The sequence below is a fragment of the Ornithodoros turicata genome, chromosome 8 (genome assembly GCF_037126465.1).
Source record: "Ornithodoros turicata isolate Travis chromosome 8, ASM3712646v1, whole genome shotgun sequence".
NCBI lineage: Eukaryota > Metazoa > Arthropoda > Arachnida > Ixodida > Argasidae > Ornithodoros > Ornithodoros turicata.
In genome coordinates, this window is record NC_088208.1 from 40,838,046 (window position 1) to 40,857,466 (window position 19,421).

A 19,421-nucleotide genomic window follows, 5' to 3' on the forward strand; every position below is an offset into this window, starting at 1 on the left:
TCATAGGTCGTCATGATAATACGAACCTCTGAACACCCGCACAGTTCGCAGCGTCCGTCTCCAGGAGAAGAGGTGAGGGTTATTGGTGAGGGTTATTGGTTGTAGGAGAGGTTAGCCTGGGATATATTGTATAGGATCCTGCGCGGGTCGGAATTTTTTCTCCCGACCCGGCGATATAGGAAGAAATAGAGTAGTGAGTAGCGAGCAAGCCTCCAACAGGAAGGCTAACCTTTCCTACCCCATAAAGAACAAGAAAAACTCAGGTGGGGCCGTGATGGGTACGACTTAGGAGTGAGGGAGCGCTCTCAGCTCACAAGCTGAGTGCATGCTGGTCTTCATTTCGAAATTGGAGATTCTTCGGACAAGATGACGTGCAGTGTTTTATATTCCCTTTCAGAAAAACTTTCTACCCGACCGGCAAATCGCACTGGCGTCAAATATTACACCCGCCCACCATTCATCGCTAGCTTCAACCGGCAAGCAGTGGTAGTTCTGATTACAAAGTTTCACTAAAGGCTGGAAGCGACGCATCTAGATGCAAAATTTCCGGAAATTTTTCTGACGTCGAGGAAAAGACGGACGAAACCAGATTTTTTTTCTCTTTTCAATTTATCGGGGTTTCTATTTATTTAATGTTTTCTTTTTCATCACCTCTCAGAACACCCACCAGCGATCTCCTATCTGAGGTACCCCAGAGTAACTTTCAAGAGCGATGTCGGCCCTCTGAAGTTGGCCTAGGACGCATATTAATCCCCTCCCACTCCTTTCCGCTGTCCTACCTCCATCTCTACACCGCTCATAGCCATACAGTTGCTTCGCGATGAATAACGCTCAATCGAAAGTGAAAAGGTTTGTTGGTGCGTTGTCTTATGTCTGTAGATGTCAGGCTTCTTGAGGATATAAATGACCTCTAGTTTTGTTCGGAAGAGATTCCAAATGACGTTATCCTCGCATCAGATATCCAAGTGCGCCACAATAGAAACCGCATAAAAAATCCATAGTAAGAAATGTGGTCAACTTGGTTTAGAGTTCCCCTTGGAGAAAAGCAACGGGGAACGTCTTCTTCCGACCTCGCTAATAAGCCTTCGGACAAGGAATTTGAGCATCCTTTGAAAGGCGTCGCCACCGTCGATGGGCAAAAAATCGATCCTCCCGGCCATTGCGCTGCCTCGGAAGAAGAAATTCACCCCCGGTGGGGTAGCTTCACCGCAATGGCCCAGAGTCGTCAGGTGAGTCAACCCACAGGGCTTGAAGATATGTTGTCTATGCACGGCACGCTGGCTGAAAGGCACTACATTTAGCAGACACGTGAAGATCACTGTCTTTTTATGTCACCTTTTTGCCGACGAACATGTACGACTTGAGAGAAGAGCTCAGCTCAAGAAATGATCGATGGAATCTTTTTCTTGTCCCTATTTACCGCGAATGATTCGAAGCAAAAGAAAGCAAAATGGTTTCGGGACATTTCATCGAAGGCGTTTCATCGAAAAATTTGCATTTCGTCGAATGCGATTTCTTTTATGATTCCGCCAGTAGCATTTAATTCGTTACAGATGAGTCGGGTGCATCTCACAAAAACTTTAGCCGAACGGCTGGACATGCAGTATTAGATGAATAAAATGAATGTGGATATTTGAAGCGGAGCCTGTAAAAATGCCATTATTTATCGTCATCCACGTGGAACACATTACTTCGTTCGTGCTTCTTTGCTGCTATTATTAATTGCTTCTAATATCAACACTAAGAGGTGCTGATCGAGAACGGAGATTGCTGTTCCGAAATTAATACCAAACTTGTCGCGTTACCCAAGATGACAAAGTGGAAATGTAAGGCGTCACCAGCTTTCCATACCGCGTTTTTGTGCCGATGCTTTTCTGCTCGGTCACTGGGGTGACATTTTACGTAGTCAACGAAAAGGGTAACGCGACAGGACTGTCTTCTTTAAGTTTCCGTCCGCGTATATGTCGTTCCCTTATTTATACGTCAATGATTTTCTTTTTCTTTCAGTTTGTGTAATGGAGTGGTGGAGGAAATCTTCCTCCACCTCCTTCAGTGTTCGCAGCACACCACCTCATTGCAATGGTAATTAATCACTCCTTTCTGTTCACACACACACGAACAAAATACGTAAAAGTTGATTACCTGGAAGGGCATTTCCTTCGTCGACTTTTGGTCAAAGTTAATTCTTTGAAATACGAACTCTATGAGCACTCGGAATAAGAAGAGACAAAAGTTTAAAATTCTATCAGTGGTATGGATGATCCCCCCTTTTACTCTGCAGTGATTAGCAATAGAAGTTGTTCGCTGTATATCGAACCTATATTTTGTGATAATTCGCCATTAAATTAAGAGGGGGTGCAGACAGACTATTTTTCTTTCTTTTTTTTTTCCGTCCGCGCAACGTCTGCATCATTTCTGTATCTGTAAAACAAACGAAGCCGTCGACACAAGACTCGAACCAGCTATGACGTACGTAATAAAGTAAACATTTGCAAACGTAAATATGTGGTTGCTTCGTCCCTGGGAGACTCGCAAAAATGTTGCTTACGTAATTTGTTTTTGCTCAACTATAAATAACCATGCGAAAAATGTTTTTTTTTTTCCCTCGAGTTTAGGCAAACAAGATGAAAAATACTACGAAGTGAACGGGGCACTCGTATGTGTGTCTGTCTTCTTGTTTGCTGCAAACTCAAGGTGCACCTGCTAGCTTTGTCCATAATGAACTACACAGACAGCATTTTCTTTCGCCTTGGGAACACAAAGACGTGGAATAGTGGACAGTGTGTATTGCGTAAAGCGCGTTTTGCGCTGGAGCGCTCGTCGACCCCTTTTGCACGTTTTTCACGGCGCAACGCACGACGGCACGGCTACCGAGGTGACGTCACATCCTTTCGCACCTGTCCAGCAGGTTCTCCTCCCACCTGTGGCCGTCGTGTGTTAACTGTTCTGCGTCTGCGTTTTAGGGGCCTATAATTTTCTTGCAGTGACTACATCGAGGCATCGCCCTGTTGGAAACGAATGACATGTCTGCAAATGAGAAATAATCGTCGTCTGCATGGTAATTCATCCGTGATGCATCAAAGTCTGTGCAGTATTTGAGCCCGACCATTTTTTCTTCTCAGCGAGTATCTGTCTCGACATGTTTGCAACACGCCAAGCCATATTGCATGTGGTGTCGGAAGATTGTGTGTTGTATACGTAAACTATGGATACAAGTCTTGATGATCGCGTATATGTGCGTTAACGCTGGTGCGTTCATACTAAGTTGACAACTACGGATGAAAAAATTTGATGATTGTAACGCTGCTTCCCGACTTGTGCGCAAAAAAAAATCGTTCATTTGACGAAAATTCCTTCGCTTCCGAAGTTTCGAATGCCCATATCATTCTGCATCAACCAACGTACGTGTCCGCGATTCCAAGGTTGCGGGTTCGAACCCAGGCGCCAGCGACTTGGTATGGCAGAGTACAAGCTGAGAACTGAAAGACGGTCGTGCGGGTATGCGTCCATATTCCAAAAAAAGGGGAGAGCACAAAAACCAGCAGACAGATCATGTGCGTGTCGTCAGCTATTTTTCCTTTCTTTCTTTTTTTGTGCTCTCCAATGTTTGGAGTAGGGTACAAGCTGCTCAGACACATCGTGCTCTGTGTAGGACATTAAATGGGGGGGCCATGCGTTGAGCTTTCACGTTAAAGAGCCCTCAGGTGGACCGTAGCTCATGGTCGTGGTGGATCTCAACTCGTGTTTCAGATGAGAGGATGGATGTGACCGATGTGGCAAGAATCCTGAAAGGGAAGTCGGCCATCTTGACAGGAGGAAGAACCTGCGAAGGGTACACCCTCCTCACTTTTCCCGACACCGGCACGTTGCTCTCTGACCAAGACTTCAGAAAAGTGATGCACTACTTGACTAGCTTGCCTCAGTATGTTGCCCCTATAAGCTGCTTTCGCATCATTTCATTTACATTGGTGTACTTTGTCAGAAGCCAAGATGTCAAGCTCGGCTTCGTGTTGGTGGTGGACCGTCGAAATGACAAGTGGACGTCCGTCAAGTCGATATTGCTCAAGATATCTGTAAGTTTCTCAATCCAGGGGCAGTCTTTGCTCGATCCCTCCTGCAAACCAACCCAGGAAGTACCCCGAAACAAGAACATTTTTAAATGACAAAGATTGACGAGCCTATATTGAGTGTTCAAGTTACGTTAGTTGGGTCTCACTAGGAACATTTCTTACTGTTCTCTCATTGCAGGTTTTTTTCCCGGGCATCATAAGAGTGGTCTTTGTCTTGAAGCCCGTGGGATTTTTACAGAAGGCCCTGTCTGAAGTTAGCAACAAACTTTTTAAGGAAGATTTTAGTTTTAGGGTAAGGCTCCGACAGTGATACGCTGCACGGAAATGCATGGAAACGTGCATTTTCTTTTTTTTTTTTAGTTGTCCATTTGTTACTGCTGTGTGAAACAGTCTAACTTTATAGTTTGTTCAGTCGGATAGTATGATAGTGGCCTTGTTCTAATGTTACGCATGAAAGACTGTCCAACTAGTCTCAAATGTTGTCGGAGGACGTTTTTTTCTTTGGTTCGGTAAAACATGTTTGTTTGCGTTGTTTACTTCCAGCTAGTCATGTGCAGCACATTGGAAGAGTTACACGAATATGTGGATCCTGGCCAGCTGACGCAAGATCTGGGAGGCATCATTCCCTATGATAATAACCAGTGGATAGAAGAAAGAATGGTATATTTCTATCTATTGGTTCTAAAGTGCCGGTTGAACGTATAATAGGAATAATGAAAAAAGTGCCGATATGCCAGGAATCGAATCTAGAATCCCCCGATTTCCGATCAACGATGCTTTCAATGTTTCTCGGATGTTGAAGCGTAGGTGTTTGTGTCGTCCATGTCCGTAGCGCATTAATTTGGTAAAAGAAAGCATTATGTGCCCTTTAGGCAATAGAAAAGTTCTCAAGCAGCCTGAAGGAGGTCTTGGGGTCTGCTTTGGAAGTAAGGGAGAACCTGCGACTGGCCGACATGCCCAACGACGTCCAGTCGACTCTGGAGCTGCTACGAGATCAGGGCAGGGAATATCAGGAGCTCAAGGACCGACTGCTCCAAGTTGCTCAGAGGGGCCACCAACTGCTGAGCCACGTCCGACCCAACGGGACACACCTGCACGATAGGCTCATTAATGTCTGCTCGCTCGACAGGTATGTACCGCTCTCTCTATACGGGAGTGTTTTTCTATAAAAAGTGAACAAGATTTGGCAAATATTGTACAGGTGCTTTGGACTATCCTTGAGCTTGCTGACCAAGAGCAAAGGAGCAAGTGATAAAAAATGGACTGTAGTGGACTTTCACTTCAGGGGGACTGCCTTTCCAATAACTGGTGATTGCCACTAACTCTAGGTGAAAACTATAGAAATGCGGAAAATTTACTATTGTACGCCATGTATACATAATTACCACGAGGAAAAGTAAATGGAAATTTGGAACTCCATTGGAAGTGGAAATGGAACTCCGTTACTTGTACATATTTGTTTCTGTTTTGTCACTATCATTGCTGTTTTTGTTTCTGTTGTGTTTCCATTTTGGTTTTCGGTACACCCCAAATGACGCGATAAAACGCAGTAATAATTCGAGTCCTGCAGCGCCCAAATTATTACCGTAATTATTTTAATTTCCGTTTCTGTTCCCTTACCACGAGATAATCTTGGTGGAAGCTCGAGGCGGGTGTTTCACGTCGTATGTTTCTTTCAGGTTGCTGGGTCAGTTGAACAGCACAGAGAAGGAAGTGGACAGTTTCTGGAGTAGCCATAGAAAGAAGCTGGAAGAGTGCTTGGAGTTGAGGCGATTTGAGCAAGACTTCCGGGAGCTCCAGGCCAACATGGAAGCCAATGAACGCGAGTTGGCATCTATGCAATCCCTGGGGGACTCTGTCAGTCAGGTGGACGCCCTCTTGCAGCAACTGCAAGAGTTTGTCAGGCTAACGGAAGACGACTTAGAAAAGGCAGAGGAGCTGCGAAGAACCGGGAAGCAACTGATCGCAGAGGGCCATTATGCCGTAGACTGCATGGAGCCCAAGTGCCTGGAGCTGGAGTGCATGTGTAACCGTTTCCAGGAGCTCCTAAGGCAACGGTTGGATGTCCTGCACCGCTTCCGCGATCTACAGGAACGCATAGACAAGGTAACACCCTTCTATTTTGCAATTTATCTTTATCTTTTTGATCGTAGCCTTTTTAATGTTAGACCTAGAATAATTCGTTGTTTTAAAAGGCAAACAAGTGGTGTAGTCAAGGGGTTGAACTGCTGGCTACCCTGGACGTCGACCTGTGCACATCACCAGAGTTTGCATTGAGTGCTGTCCAGCAGTTGGCAACTTTTCTAAACAGTTCCCGTGAATTTCGTCTGGAGGATCCCCGAGAGTTTCATCGCTTCTTCAAGGACTTTGTCAGTGGAGACATGAAGCCTATGTTACAGCAGGTGAGATAAGTACATGTGGGAATAGTACATCCAAACGCATGTGTTACAGACACTGCCCTTTGATACTACTTGTCACAGCAAAGGCAGAGGATAGGGTAGAATCCTGTCCTGGGGTAGAGAATATGGTTCTACCTCCCCATTGTCTTTCACTTTTGTTCAACGTGCATATGTTGCCCTTTACTTTCGTTTTGCCTTCCCTTGTTGACGTTTACTCTCATTTTATCTCCCCGTGTTACCTTTTGCTTTCATTCTACCTGTCTCTATTATGCTCCACTTCCATGCCCTATGTCCTCTTTACTCCCATTATGCTTTTTTCCATATACTCCTCTATTTTGAATTTTCTTTGGTCGTTGCGTGTGATTCTTACAGAGTAAGCATTGCTTCTTTGTGTGTGTGTGTATGTGCAGGTATTAAAAAGGATAGAAGATGTGAAGGTGACTTGTGAGAAACGTCAGAGCTGCTTCCAAACCCTCGCGGTCCGTCCACCTTTGGTGCCTCATCATGACAGCGCAACTCTTGGATCTTATAATGCAAAAAAGCCCAACACCAAGGTGCAATCTCGGTAGCTGTTATAGTGCATGGAAATTTACTTTTCGTTATTTTTCAAGTTTTAGTAGGTTACACGTATTTGCTAAGCTTTTACACTTGGTTTCATTTGCATTCTGATCTGTTAGATGATGTAAATAAATATTTATTGGTACAGATTTTGTTTTCTCTTTTATTTTCCTTGCAATGTTTACACATTCTCCTCTTCACTGCTTGGTGTTTGCATGAACAAGATATCATGCTGGAAGCGCGTAAAGTTTTGCTCGTATCTCTGATTTGGAATGTTCGCTCGATATGTGTATTTTGAAGCACAACTATGTTGCCGAGGTTTGGTTTCTGTTTTCTGCATATAAATGCATGCTTTGACGTGTTTTATGTAATAGGAAGAACGTTATTAGCTCCTGGAGGGCAATAAAAGTGCGGGGGCTTATATGGTATCAGTAAAAACTTTGAATATATATATAGAGAGAGCGAGAGTAGTACATATTTTTTTTATAAGTACATTGAAAGATTAAAAAAACGCAGAAAGATTAAAAAAACACAGAAAGATGGGCATCTCGTATCTGTGACATCACAGCAGCATAGAGCCAATAGCCAATGCTTTCTCTCGTGATGGACATATAACGTCACGGAGCACATGCTTTATTTCATGCAAGAAAACATCACTCATTTCACGAAATATGAATGCTACAGGAGAACAATATTTGGATACAGCCTCCCTCTTTGTCGGACACCAAACAAAAACCCTCCTGCATGCATGCATAATACTCTGAGAGGTGTACTGCATGAAACGGATGCATAAATTGTCCATTTGGCGAGTGCAGAGAGAATGTTCCATGGAGCCTTCAATGTCACAGGTGCACTGGAGACTTGGGTCCTCACTATGACTCATTATTATACTTCACCACATACCCACAAGAAATGGAGTCGAGTGCCGCCTCTAGCGATTAAACTCTCGAATCATCATTATGAAGTTGTTATTGCTTAGTATCTCTGGGCAGCAGGTTTTCTATACAACGTTGTAGACAATTTAGAATAGCTTTATCAGATTGTGTCTTCTACTTCAGATTGATATGAACAACGGTCAGTCACTCCAGGATAAGAGAAGGTGAGTAAAGGCAACACCGCATAAAGAAAAGAGCCTGATCGCTTGAACAACGTGACGTAGTTGACAATTAAGAGGCCGCCAATGATGATTCAGGAGCTGTAGACACGATCCGCATGGGCAGCCACTGGTAGCCACATAAAGCCCCTCTTTCTTTTCGGACGAAAGTGCTGCACCAGTTCTTAAGTACACGCGAGGTCTATGATATAAAGAATGCGAGAGGGTTGCACTCCTTGAACTAGTTCAGGATGTGCAGGCAGTGCAGATGAAAAGAATAAACCTTGTATCTAGGTGGTGTACTAAAGAAACCCTCCTCTCCTTCTTTCACTGACGTGGGTACGCAGTGTCGCACTGTCATTTGCTTTGACCAATCGCCATAAACGTAGATTAACCAGTAGCTACGAGTGGCTGCCCGCACAAAATCGGAGTTGTGATTGCCAAGCAAACCATTAATATCCCTAGGACGTCCCTACAAGGTCGCGAACGTCCTGAATATCTCGATATCCATAGGATATTTATGGGATATCGCACAATTTTATTGCGTTTCGGGTTTACTCCAGTAAAGAGATGTTCCTGGTATGTTGGAAGGATATCGCGCACTGGATGTTTGAATGTCCCATGACAGGCAGCCTGCAGATCCTATGCCTGCAGATGTCTATGGGAGATCCAGGAAATATTCGTTTGTCCTTATGGAGGAACGCCTAAAGCTTATGTGCGAGTAGCAATAATAAAGCCGGGTCTCATTTGTAAAATAGCTGGCAAAATAGCGAAAGAGATTTTTGTTTTTTCTGTGTGTCATTTCAGCCACGTTATGACAGAGCTGATTGAAACCGAAAAATCCTACGTGTCTGAGTTGCACAGCATTATTCAGGTATGGGCTCGATTGTACCGCCAAGGTTCCTTGATTTGAGCCCCGGGATTCCAGGGCTACAAGAAAGCAATGTGCAGCCCGGACATGAAGGACCTCGTTCCACACTCTCTTCGTGGCAAAGGTGACATACTCTTTGGAAACATGGAGAGCCTTCATCACTTTCACGACACGTAAGGACATATTTGTGACAAAAGAATTCCTCTACCCCTCCCTAAAGTTACATTTTAAGTGTCTTTCTCGAGTGTATTTCTCAATACGCAAAGCGAGATGTGCGGGGGACATCTGGGGGACGTAGCATATTGTTGTTTAGACAACCGCCATTTCTGACAGTCGAGCCCGTTTGTAACGATATTGACGGGAACGCGAAATCCGATCATCATATCGGAGTTATCGGTAAAAACAGAGTGATTCGTTATACACGAGCTCTCGCGAAATCGTCTGTCGGGATCGCGTCAACGAAATAGAACGGTACAAGTAGAACGCCGTTGAGCATGCACGTTTGTTGTTGTCAAAAGCTTTGTGCCGAAAGCATGTCCCAAGGACAGCATAACCGCCGATTCCACGTGAGGCTCCGCACCTTTTAAAATCGACGACTTCGTCCATTGCTGGTCATCCAGTGCCGTTGTCATCATCACTCACATAATCGGAACTGCACGCAACGTTTTGCCAACTCACGAAGGCAGACGCGTAGTTACTCACTGTACGCACGCAGCAAAGTAGAAGAAATATTGAGGGCGAGAGAACAATGTGGAAAGGGAGCGAGCAACCTCTACTTCTAGCGATCCCCTTTGATAGAAAACAACGAAATTGCACACCGGCTTGACGCAACAAATAACAATGCAACGTGTGCAATTTCGTTGTTTTCTATCATGACTTCTCCTGGCTTCTGGAATATTTTTGCATCGATCCCCTTTGAAGCCGCGGGCCTTGCAATACGCGCATCTAATCCCAGATTTCTGATTCTGATTCTTCTGATAGCTATCGGGGGCAAACGCTTCCACGGCGATCGTATATCGATGTCTTGTTTTCATGTACTTTATGGAAGGGCTGACGGGAACCAGCAATTTTATCGTAAAATCGGAGGTAACGTTATATCGAAGATCGTAATAAGCGGGCTCGATTGTACTATATTTTGCAAAGCACGTTCTCTGAAGGACAGCTGAAATCATCTCTCATAAATGTCCAATGGCAGAGAGTCCAAGAACAAAAAGTACTAATCAAAACTGTTCCATAAATGTTGCCGAAGCGTCTTCCTACAAGATCTGGAGAACTGCCGCAGTACACCCCAGCTGGTGGGTAGTTGCTTCGTTCACAGAGTAAGTGAGCCCCGGATGCGCTTCCCACGGTCACTGGGGACGTTTTCTTACAGAAAGAGAGCTTCCACAAGTTATATAGCACGTACTGTATGAACAAACCCAAGTCGGAAGCACTTCGTCTCGAGTGTGCCAGTAACAACGCCTTCTTTAAGGTAGGCCAATAACGGGCTGTCTCACACGGCGAACGGGATTGAAGTCAAGGAATCACACATGAGGAGAGTCTTAAACTTATGATTTACTGGTAAATTAAAATGTTACCTTTCTCTTTTATTAAAAACAAGTGACCCCTTTTTTTTGGGGGGGGGGGGGGGGGCAGGGCACATTATCAGAGTTGCAAATCTCTCCTCATGTGCGCTCCACACTGAAGGATGTCAAACCTACTAGTCATGTTTCGGTGTTTCGCGTCTACACCTTTTTCTTGGTTTAATTTGGTCCCATCGAATTCTATTTAAATCGTAGGAATGCCAGAGGAGACTGAACCATAAGCTTCCTCTCGATGCCTACCTGCTGAAACCTGTACAGAGGATAACCAAGTATCAATTGTTGCTCAAGGTAGGCAACTCTTCTCTACCTTCCGGTGAATATTTTCACATAATGCGTATTATACAGGGTGTTTTGCGGGCAGGTTACACGGACACCCCGTGGGAAAGCACACGCAACATTCATTAATTAACTTTTTAATTCGATGTGTTCGGAAAAATGCCAGCAGAACTGGAAGGAATCATTATTTGAATCCAACCTCTCTCTTGAAAATCCTGAAACGAGCACGTATTATGAGATATAAATCGTCAAACATTGGTATGCAGATGAGGCGAAACCAGAACTACGCACTTCTCGAGCGCAGAAACGACATCGCTTCGGTTTATCTCGGCCGGAAAACGGTAAATATGGCCATCAAGGCAGCGCCTACTCCAATCAGCTCCATCGCTGCAAAACACATTACCCTCCGACGCGAACGCCCCCTCTTTTTTGCGCTCGAGAAGTGCGTGGTTTCGGTTTCGGCTCAGTTGCATACCAAAGCTTGGCTATTTATATCTCAAAGTACAGACTCCTTTCAGGATATTTAAAAAAGAGGGTGGATTTAAGTAACGACTGGCTCCAATTCTGCTATCTCGGATTTCACCGAAAACATTTAATTGATAACTTAATTAATGATTTTAGTTACATACGCTTTCCGACAGGATGTCCGTCTGGCCTCCATAAACCACCTCTGAAAATCTCATCTATAGGAAGCTCTTATTGTTTTATTATAAAAATACCGTAAATCATAAAAAAGTACATTGTATATATTGGAGAAATCAACAGAGTCTGGATGGGAAAGTGCTAATCTGTTGCCATGGTGACTGGCTGCTCCTGCCCATTTGGCACCATGCTGCACATATTGAGCTCTGTGACCAGGGGACAAGTAGGGCTTTTGCATACTGAATACGGAGCCTACTACTACTGATGATGATGATGATGATGATGAATGTTACAAAGAGCGCATCAAACAGATGTGCTTACAGATGCACACCCTTTAACAGGATTTGCTCAAGTATTCCGAAGGTTGCGGAGAGCAAAGTGAGCTGCAAGAAGCTGTTGAGACGATGCTTCAGGTCCTCAAACATGTCAACGATAGCATGCACCAAGTTTCCATAACAGGTTTTCATGTGAGTTGAGCACCAGCTTTACAGAGACTATCAACTCCTCAAAGGAACAACAGCCCGCTCCATAAATTGTAAAATGCGTGAGAGAACAATGATCGTACCTGTAGGACGCTCTCTCGAAATCTCCTCTTCCATAGAAAGTGCATGAGTAAGCGGAGCCTATCATGACGGCTTTCCACGCTGAGAGAGCCTCATTTTTTCTGGCTTTTCTTCCCATTCCCATGTCTTAGGGTAGCCTCGCAGACTATGGAAGGCTGCTGTTGCAAGGCATGTTCAACGTGTGGCTGGAGAAGAAGAAAAAAGAGCTTCGCTTCAAGCCCAGCCAGAGATATATTTTCCTTTACGAGCAACTCATCCTCTTCACCAAGAAGTATGGAAGGGACGACAACCCGGTGTATGCCTTCAAAAATGCACTCAAGGTATCAAAAACGAACATCGTTCATACCATCTATCACAAGTTCATACGACAGCTTATGTGTCTCCAGCTACGAAAAATAATTTTTGGTTTCTTCGACATTATTCTGACATACAATTTTATGCCTAGCACAAATTCCAGCCAGAATTTCCAGGCTAGATCATTGTACTGGTTCCAGCCTTGAATTTAGGTGGCTCTAGCCTGGAAACCGGCTGCTTCCAGCACCAGGAAGAGTGGTCTAGAATCACAATGTACGCATGCTGGAACATGGCTGGCTGTGAAACCTATAGTTCCAACCGGAACCCACCCTGCTTGGCCAGTACTACCTGGTTCCATATGAGCTGATGTTGCCTTCTGCCACATCCCACTCTGCAAGGTAGAAGGAAACACTCGCTCATATGCAGGCCGGTGCTAGGGGTGTGCGGGGACTGAGGCAAAGGCGCATCGCAGGGCCTGTCTCACACGATTAAGTGCATACTTGATATTAAAAAAAAAAGTAATCCCTGGTTGAGGGCTTCGTGCGCGGGGCTTAAGGAGGTCGCCTTACTCGCCCCCCCCCCCTCCCCCTATCGCCGGCCCTGCTCATATGTGTAGAAGCGATTTGGCTGTAGCACTGCAACTTGGAACGTATTGACTGAATATGAACTAAATGACTTGAACATGGCCTTAGATGTGATCTGCGCTGCAACTGACAGGACAACAATAATTTATAAGCGGTTTATTGTACCGCAACATGTACAAAGAAGCAGTCGCTGCCTCTTTGACAGGAGCATGCTTCGACAAAGTAAGTCTGTCAGGCGCAAAACAATGACACGTCAGAAAGGCAGTTCAGATAAACATCGTGTTACTACTACCACGTGCTACTACCCACCTTAGTTCGGATTTCGGACTTCAGGAACACGCGCCGCTTGTCCTTTCTCATAATTCAGCTGGTTCACAGGTTCGAAGACAAGACACTGCGCATAACACAGCACCTCACGACACACACATATTCACATTTTTACACGGCTTGAGCAGTTAAGGGGTAGGAGGAAACATCGACGCCTACAGAAATTTCGAAGTTCAAAACATTCGAAAAATATTCGGAGGTGATGCCGATGGCGCTGGGTCAGACATGACGATGAGAGCAATAAAGTTTCGGTTTCAAACTAATTGAAGACAGCGAAAGCTTACAACGCACGTCGTAAAGTCACGAACAAGAGGGTGCTTTTTTATTCGACACATATTTTTTAATTAAGAAAACTATTAGAGCTGCGTAAATTTCGTTTTCGCAGCTGGGTAAAAACGGCTAGCGAATATCCTGTAGGACAGCGTATGCAACTACTGGACGACTAATTAGCCAAACTTCATTAATTGCCCTATTAATTAGACGTCTTCTGGGAAGTGCGAGTTAGCAGAATTCGAGCTAGTCATTATTCAAATCCATCATCCTTATTAAACATCCTGAGAAGCACCTTGGAATATACAAATGAACCGAAACCAGAACTACACACTCTCGAGCGCAGAAAGAGCGACAGGAATTCCACGTGAGAGGGCCACGGCTTTGGAGCGATGGAGCTGATTGGAGCAGGCGCCAATATACCGCAGAGGTGCGTAGTTTTGGTTGCGACTCATCCGCATAGCAAAATTGGGAAATTTATATCTCAAGGTACGTTCGCTTCTCAGGTTGTTTAATAAGGGCGGTAGATTTGAATAATGACTGGCTCCAATTCTGCTATCTCGCATTTCACAGAAAACATCTGATTAATAAGTTAATTAATGAATATTAGCTAATTAGCGGTCCAGTAGTTGCACACGCTGTCCTACAGGATGTCCGCCTGGCCGTATAAACCACTTGCGAAAACGAAAGTTGAGTTGAGTGTGAATGTAAAACGAAGTTTATGCAGCACTTATAGTTTTTTTTTTTTTTTTTTTTGTTAAAAAGTATGTGTCGAATAAAAAAACACCACCCTCCGTAATTGCCATTTTCTGCTATTTATAAGCCCAGCTTTCTGACTGGAACGTCCCATTTCCAGCTATAGGCTGCAGCAGGATATCATCCTATGGTTTCCTAATGGAGGTTGCGTAGTTTCAGAATGGAAATTAAAGCTGATCTACAGTCAGCATGAAAACAGCCTTGGCCAGTCCAGCTCCAGCTTGGGATGACCTCTCCAGGCTGGTTCCATACTTGATCCAGGCTATCTCTCTCACTAGGGAAAGGAGGATAATCAAATAGAAGCAGTCGAATACTGCCTTACAAAATGATCAAACAAGAACGAAATCTTGGTTGCTCGATGACGACTAATTCGGACCAAATCTCGTGTCGTCAGAATACTACATAATTTATGTAATTGAAATCTAATACGCATTGTATTCCCGAAGAATATTTATTTGGTATACAACGCAGCAGTTGAGTAATTTAATTTTGAACGCGCATAAATATAGGTCAACCCCTGTGGGTATATGATGACTGATTATCTTCCCCCATATGACAAGGAAGAATTCCTTGCAGACGTCTCAAATTGGCCTCACGGAAAACGTGAAAGGGTCAAGGGGCGACAAGAGAAAATTCGAAGTGTGGCTCCACGGACGGACGCAAGTGTTCGTAATCCAGGTAGGTCCAGGTACCCCGTTCTGTCCATGTGTGCAAGATCCAAGGTCACCGTTGCAGGCGCCCTCTCTTGAATCGAAGGAACTATGGGTGAAGCACATCAAGCAAGTCTTACTGCAACAGTTCGAACAGATGAAAGGTGAGTGTGTGACACAATGTGGACACGGACATTAAACGAGGCCCACTTTCAGACGTTAATCGACGCCAACATTCTCAAGAGCAGCAACGCTTCAACGGGTCGCCCAGGTGCGTTAATTCAGATATGCGACTTTGTCGTTTTGTCTTTCCAAACACCTTCGTACCTTGTAGGGTACGGCACACGATCAGTGGGATGGTGTGGGAAAGCCACAACGAGGTCCCTCTCGGCCGACGAGCCACATTGCCCGCACTCAGAAGCTACGTCGAACACGAAGATGGTTGGTCGACGGATGACGAAGCGGACATTTTTCTCACTTCTGAGGCGAGCTGAAAATTTCTCAAATAGTTTCCACCACAATTCCGCCATGTGCACCTCAAAGGGTTGTGTAAGAGTGACGTGCATGTGAGTGCATGTTCCTTTTCTCGGTCCAACCAGCTGGTCCTTTCCGTGCAGCGCAGTGTAGTGTACTAGTGTGGGTTCAGCCTAGAAACGAACCAAGAGCGAACAGAAGGACGAATGAAACGCGATAGTACACGATGGATTGCAGGACCCGTGTGACATGCACGCTCGGGTCAGTGCAGCGTACTTTTTCTACACTGCAATGACCAGCTGTAGACAACACAATGTTCCATCTGCATTGAGTAATTGCCATGACATGTCGACGCGGGAAGACTTCCGTACGTTGGACTGACGTGCCATAGGAAAAAACGCTAAAAAAGCTGCGTAAGAACTTGGAAGGAAAAGACTTGTTGTGTGCGTTCCTCAAGGTTCTTCTTCTGATATGAATCTTGACCAGCTTGCCACCATGTCCGCGTCCGATCGATTCATGGCGCCTCTTTGCTCCCCTCTCTTACAGAACTATGTATTTGCAGGTGGGCCGTTACTACGTTGCCCTGGGCGATTACGAAGCTGTGGACGTGGGCGAGGTGACGTTGCACGAAGGCCAGCGCGTCCACGTGCTCAGGGTTGGTTGTGCGGGATGGTGGTACGTCCGCTGTGGTGACCGCGATGGTTGGGTTCCAGCTGCTTACCTCGCTCCTCGGCCCTCTTCGCCTTCCATTAGCAGCCAAGGTAATGTGCTTAGAGGCTCCAGTAGTCCGCCAAATGACTGCACCTAACAGTAAAAGTTGTTTCTCAGATTCCGGAGGATGTGCCACGAGTCGCATCAGCATGGCCGGCAGCAACACCAGCCTGTCGAGCGGAGTTCCTTAAAATGTGCCAACAGCTCTGCCAACGTTCCATGACCAGCCATGACATAGACGGTTATTTTCCTCCGTTTTCTGACGGAATATCTTCCAACTGTTCATGCGGACGCCAGCCACCCCGAAACCGTGCCAGAAAAAAAGATTCCCTAACGGAACAAACACTATAGCGACGAGGCGATTCTTGTCAAGAAAAACGTCATGGGGTGTCAATATTATGGTATATTTCCAAGTAGCTCACCCGAGTGAAGCCATTGTTAATTCATTCTAAAAGTTAACCACGTGAAAGTTCCCATATCTTCTAAATATTGGAAAGGCTATTCCAATCAGGAATTTCCACTCATGTTCTACGTCGCTGCATCATCGCGACATCGAGCCGCGTAAGCGTAAAAGCGTTCTTGTGGCCTTGGCGAACGAAGGGGATAAAAAAAAAAAGAAGTCGTATGGCCCTGCCGTACACATTACTTACGGTATCTTCGACTGGCGATACCAATGCTGGAAGCCAAAGCGCTCCGAACGGGAGGAAGAAAGAAACAATCTGCCGTTGTCAGAACACTCAGTTTTGACCAGTCGAATATATATCGGTGGCTGCCAGTCGAAGATGCCAATAGGAAGGACAAACAGGACGGGGAAACCGTTTCGTGTCGTACAGAGCCAAGGCGGGAGCCAACTTGAAAATGTGGGGAAACGTTAACGCCAAAGGCTAAAGAGGCCCGCTTTAGGTAATCGCCCATTCCGAACGACTTCGTTGGTTGTGTCATTTTATTGTAGAGGCGTCCTGGGTAGACTTGACAGGGAACCGACATTTGCCTCATAGAGTCCGACAACACAGCCGCTGCGTACTCGGTAGAGGTTACATTATCGTTTCTATTCCTTCCGCCTCGGAGAGCCTGGTTGTGATTGGAGCGACTCCTAAGTCATGTCGGAGTAGCAATCGTGCATTGCACAGTCCCGTTGGTACCATTCTTCCTAAGCTGGACAAGACAATGTTATAGCAGGTGTCGAAACCTCACGTCTGTCAACTGTGACGTCCTTTCTGAGCACGCGATAGTACTGACGCTATCAATCCGTGTGTGTCAAGTTCTTGATGCGGTCTCTTTCTGTGCAAGTTTCGTTTTCAAGCCGAGTTGCCCCTGGGTGGCTTTTTTGTTTAACTTCGGCAAGATAGCGTTGTGACACCAAAAAAGTACGTGCCGTTGTATGTTACCGTCGATGTGTCAGCGAGGAATGGACCTTTTTCCTAATCTTGTCGCCCCCTAGTGGCTCTTCAGCGAACTATTCTTGGCGCACGCCAGAAACGAGCTCATGTAGAAGTGTAGAAGAAGGATCGAGAGGAGGCGGAAAGTGGAAGCTGAAATTGGGAACGAGCCATGTGACGTGCGACTTTCGGTTTCGGTTTTACTGTTGTGTGCATAGTTGTTGAAAGAGTAGTTTCAGAATTATTTGATAGACACGCGGTTGGTGTGTCACAATGGCCCCCAAACTGGCACGTGCAAAGCCATCTCAGGAAACGTGAAGCGTCTCCCTTATTCCACTTACCCCGGACTCCGCTTTTCTCTTCTCTCTTTTCTTCTTGCCTCCAAGGCTTGTACGCTACCGACTCGAGTCCGCGTGAATCGGCTGCGCAAAGCGCCATCTGTTTAGCGCGCACAAAATGTTCCTCCCCGCCTCCGAGGCTGTAGGAGCCACGCGCACAAGCAATTAGGACAGAGGCCCATTTTTGTTGTTGTTGTGTCGTTGTTGTTTCCCCACTACAAGTGCCCTTGCACAACGAGTAACCATCGACACGAATTGTTCTACAAATTGGCCCGAAGACTTTGCATACGAGTTCAAAGTACCGCCAGCAACGAACGCGCGCGCAGCAGAATGAGAGACTGCATTTTTTCTGCAACCCTGCTGAGAGTGCCTTTTTTCCTTAGCCAGTGGAGCTACTCTCGACTCGAGTCCCTCGTATAAGTTTGCTCACGTATTCGGATAATCTTTCTTTTTGTCGGAATTTGCTCAAGTGGCGACTTTCACAGCGTTCATCCGATGTAGAAAAGCTTTCCTGTAAATACAGGGAGTCTAAAACACGGGCTTCCGGGGACACCGAGAAGAAAAGAAATCGCAACTAAAAATGCGGGGTTTCCCAAAATGTAGAGTACTGAGAAAAACGGTTGGGATTTAATCTCCAACATACATGCTTTCCCTTTTTTCCTTTTTTTACGAGTTTGAAACATAACGTCCACGTTTTTTTAGTTCACGTTTAGTAAATATGCCTTCCGAATTCAAGAAAATGGCGGCATGGGCTATTCATACTGGAGAGGAGTGAGCAATTTCTAACTCGTCTTAATTTACAGAAACAAATCTATAGCCTCCAAATTTTTTCGAGCGATTTTTGGGGAATTTAAGAATATACTATTGTTTTTAGAGTGGTACTTTTTACAGTGCGGAAGAAAATGTAGTACTTCACCATTGGGAAACCCTGTATTTAAAAGAATATCGAAAGTTTATCGCTGTTGTAACGCGAACGATGCCCTGTATGCCGCGTTTTTCAATGAAGCCGTATTTTCACCGTAGATTGAACCGGAAGAGACTTAAAGACGACTCCCGGCAAATTCGCAAGTGCCTTTTGTCCTCTATGGTAATTCCTCTTTTTCGAAGAACAGAAATAAACACTGCTTATGCCATACATCTGTCTGGTTTCTTCAACCAACGGCTGGACGGGGACAGATGGAGAGAAGAGGGTTAGCGTGCCCGACTTTAGGGAGGCCGACATCTGTTCGGAAGGTCTAGGGAAAATGCAGGCGAAAACTGGTGAGATTTGATCGCGCGTGACCTCCCAGCCATGACCTTGAAGGTCAGCCAACCAGCGCATCCACACGGCCACGCTGTTGGTGACTCGCAGTAATACTGTTTTATTTCGTATTAAAAATCAACGTCACTCAAAGTCTCAATGCACGAATTAAAAATGTTTTCTATGGTTGTTGTGTAGTTCTGGTAACTTTGCAAAGAACAGACCATCCTTCCCAAGTTTCCATTTCAAACAGAGGTTGGTGACGTCATCACGGGTGTTCGTTTTTGGTAAAGTCTGTCTCCGGTCGGTGTGTTCGTGTGTTCAGCGCAGTTCTGAGTCAACT

At 45.3% G+C, this 19,421-nt stretch overlaps 1 protein-coding gene across 1 annotated transcript; it reads left to right on the top strand.

Annotated features, from left to right (window-relative positions):
• The first annotated feature begins 2,880 nt into the window (after positions 1-2,880).
• On the top strand, positions 2,881-18,973 carry LOC135367614 (guanine nucleotide exchange factor DBS-like). Its single transcript, XM_064600904.1, has 24 exons — positions 2,881-3,058; positions 3,751-3,922; positions 3,983-4,073; positions 4,249-4,362; positions 4,614-4,730; positions 4,943-5,199; positions 5,750-6,176; positions 6,266-6,472; positions 6,880-7,037; positions 7,081-7,096; positions 8,086-8,126; positions 8,928-8,994; positions 9,049-9,164; positions 10,241-10,310; positions 10,364-10,462; positions 10,770-10,862; positions 11,834-11,959; positions 12,187-12,375; positions 14,863-14,964; positions 15,022-15,100; positions 15,153-15,207; positions 15,271-15,421; positions 15,973-16,171; positions 16,239-18,973. The coding sequence occupies exons 1-24, from the start codon at positions 3,019-3,021 to the stop codon at positions 16,310-16,312; spliced, it is 3,060 nt and encodes a 1,019-aa protein (XP_064456974.1). The 5' UTR covers positions 2,881-3,018; the 3' UTR covers positions 16,313-18,973.
• Positions 18,974-19,421: the final 448 nt, after the last annotated feature.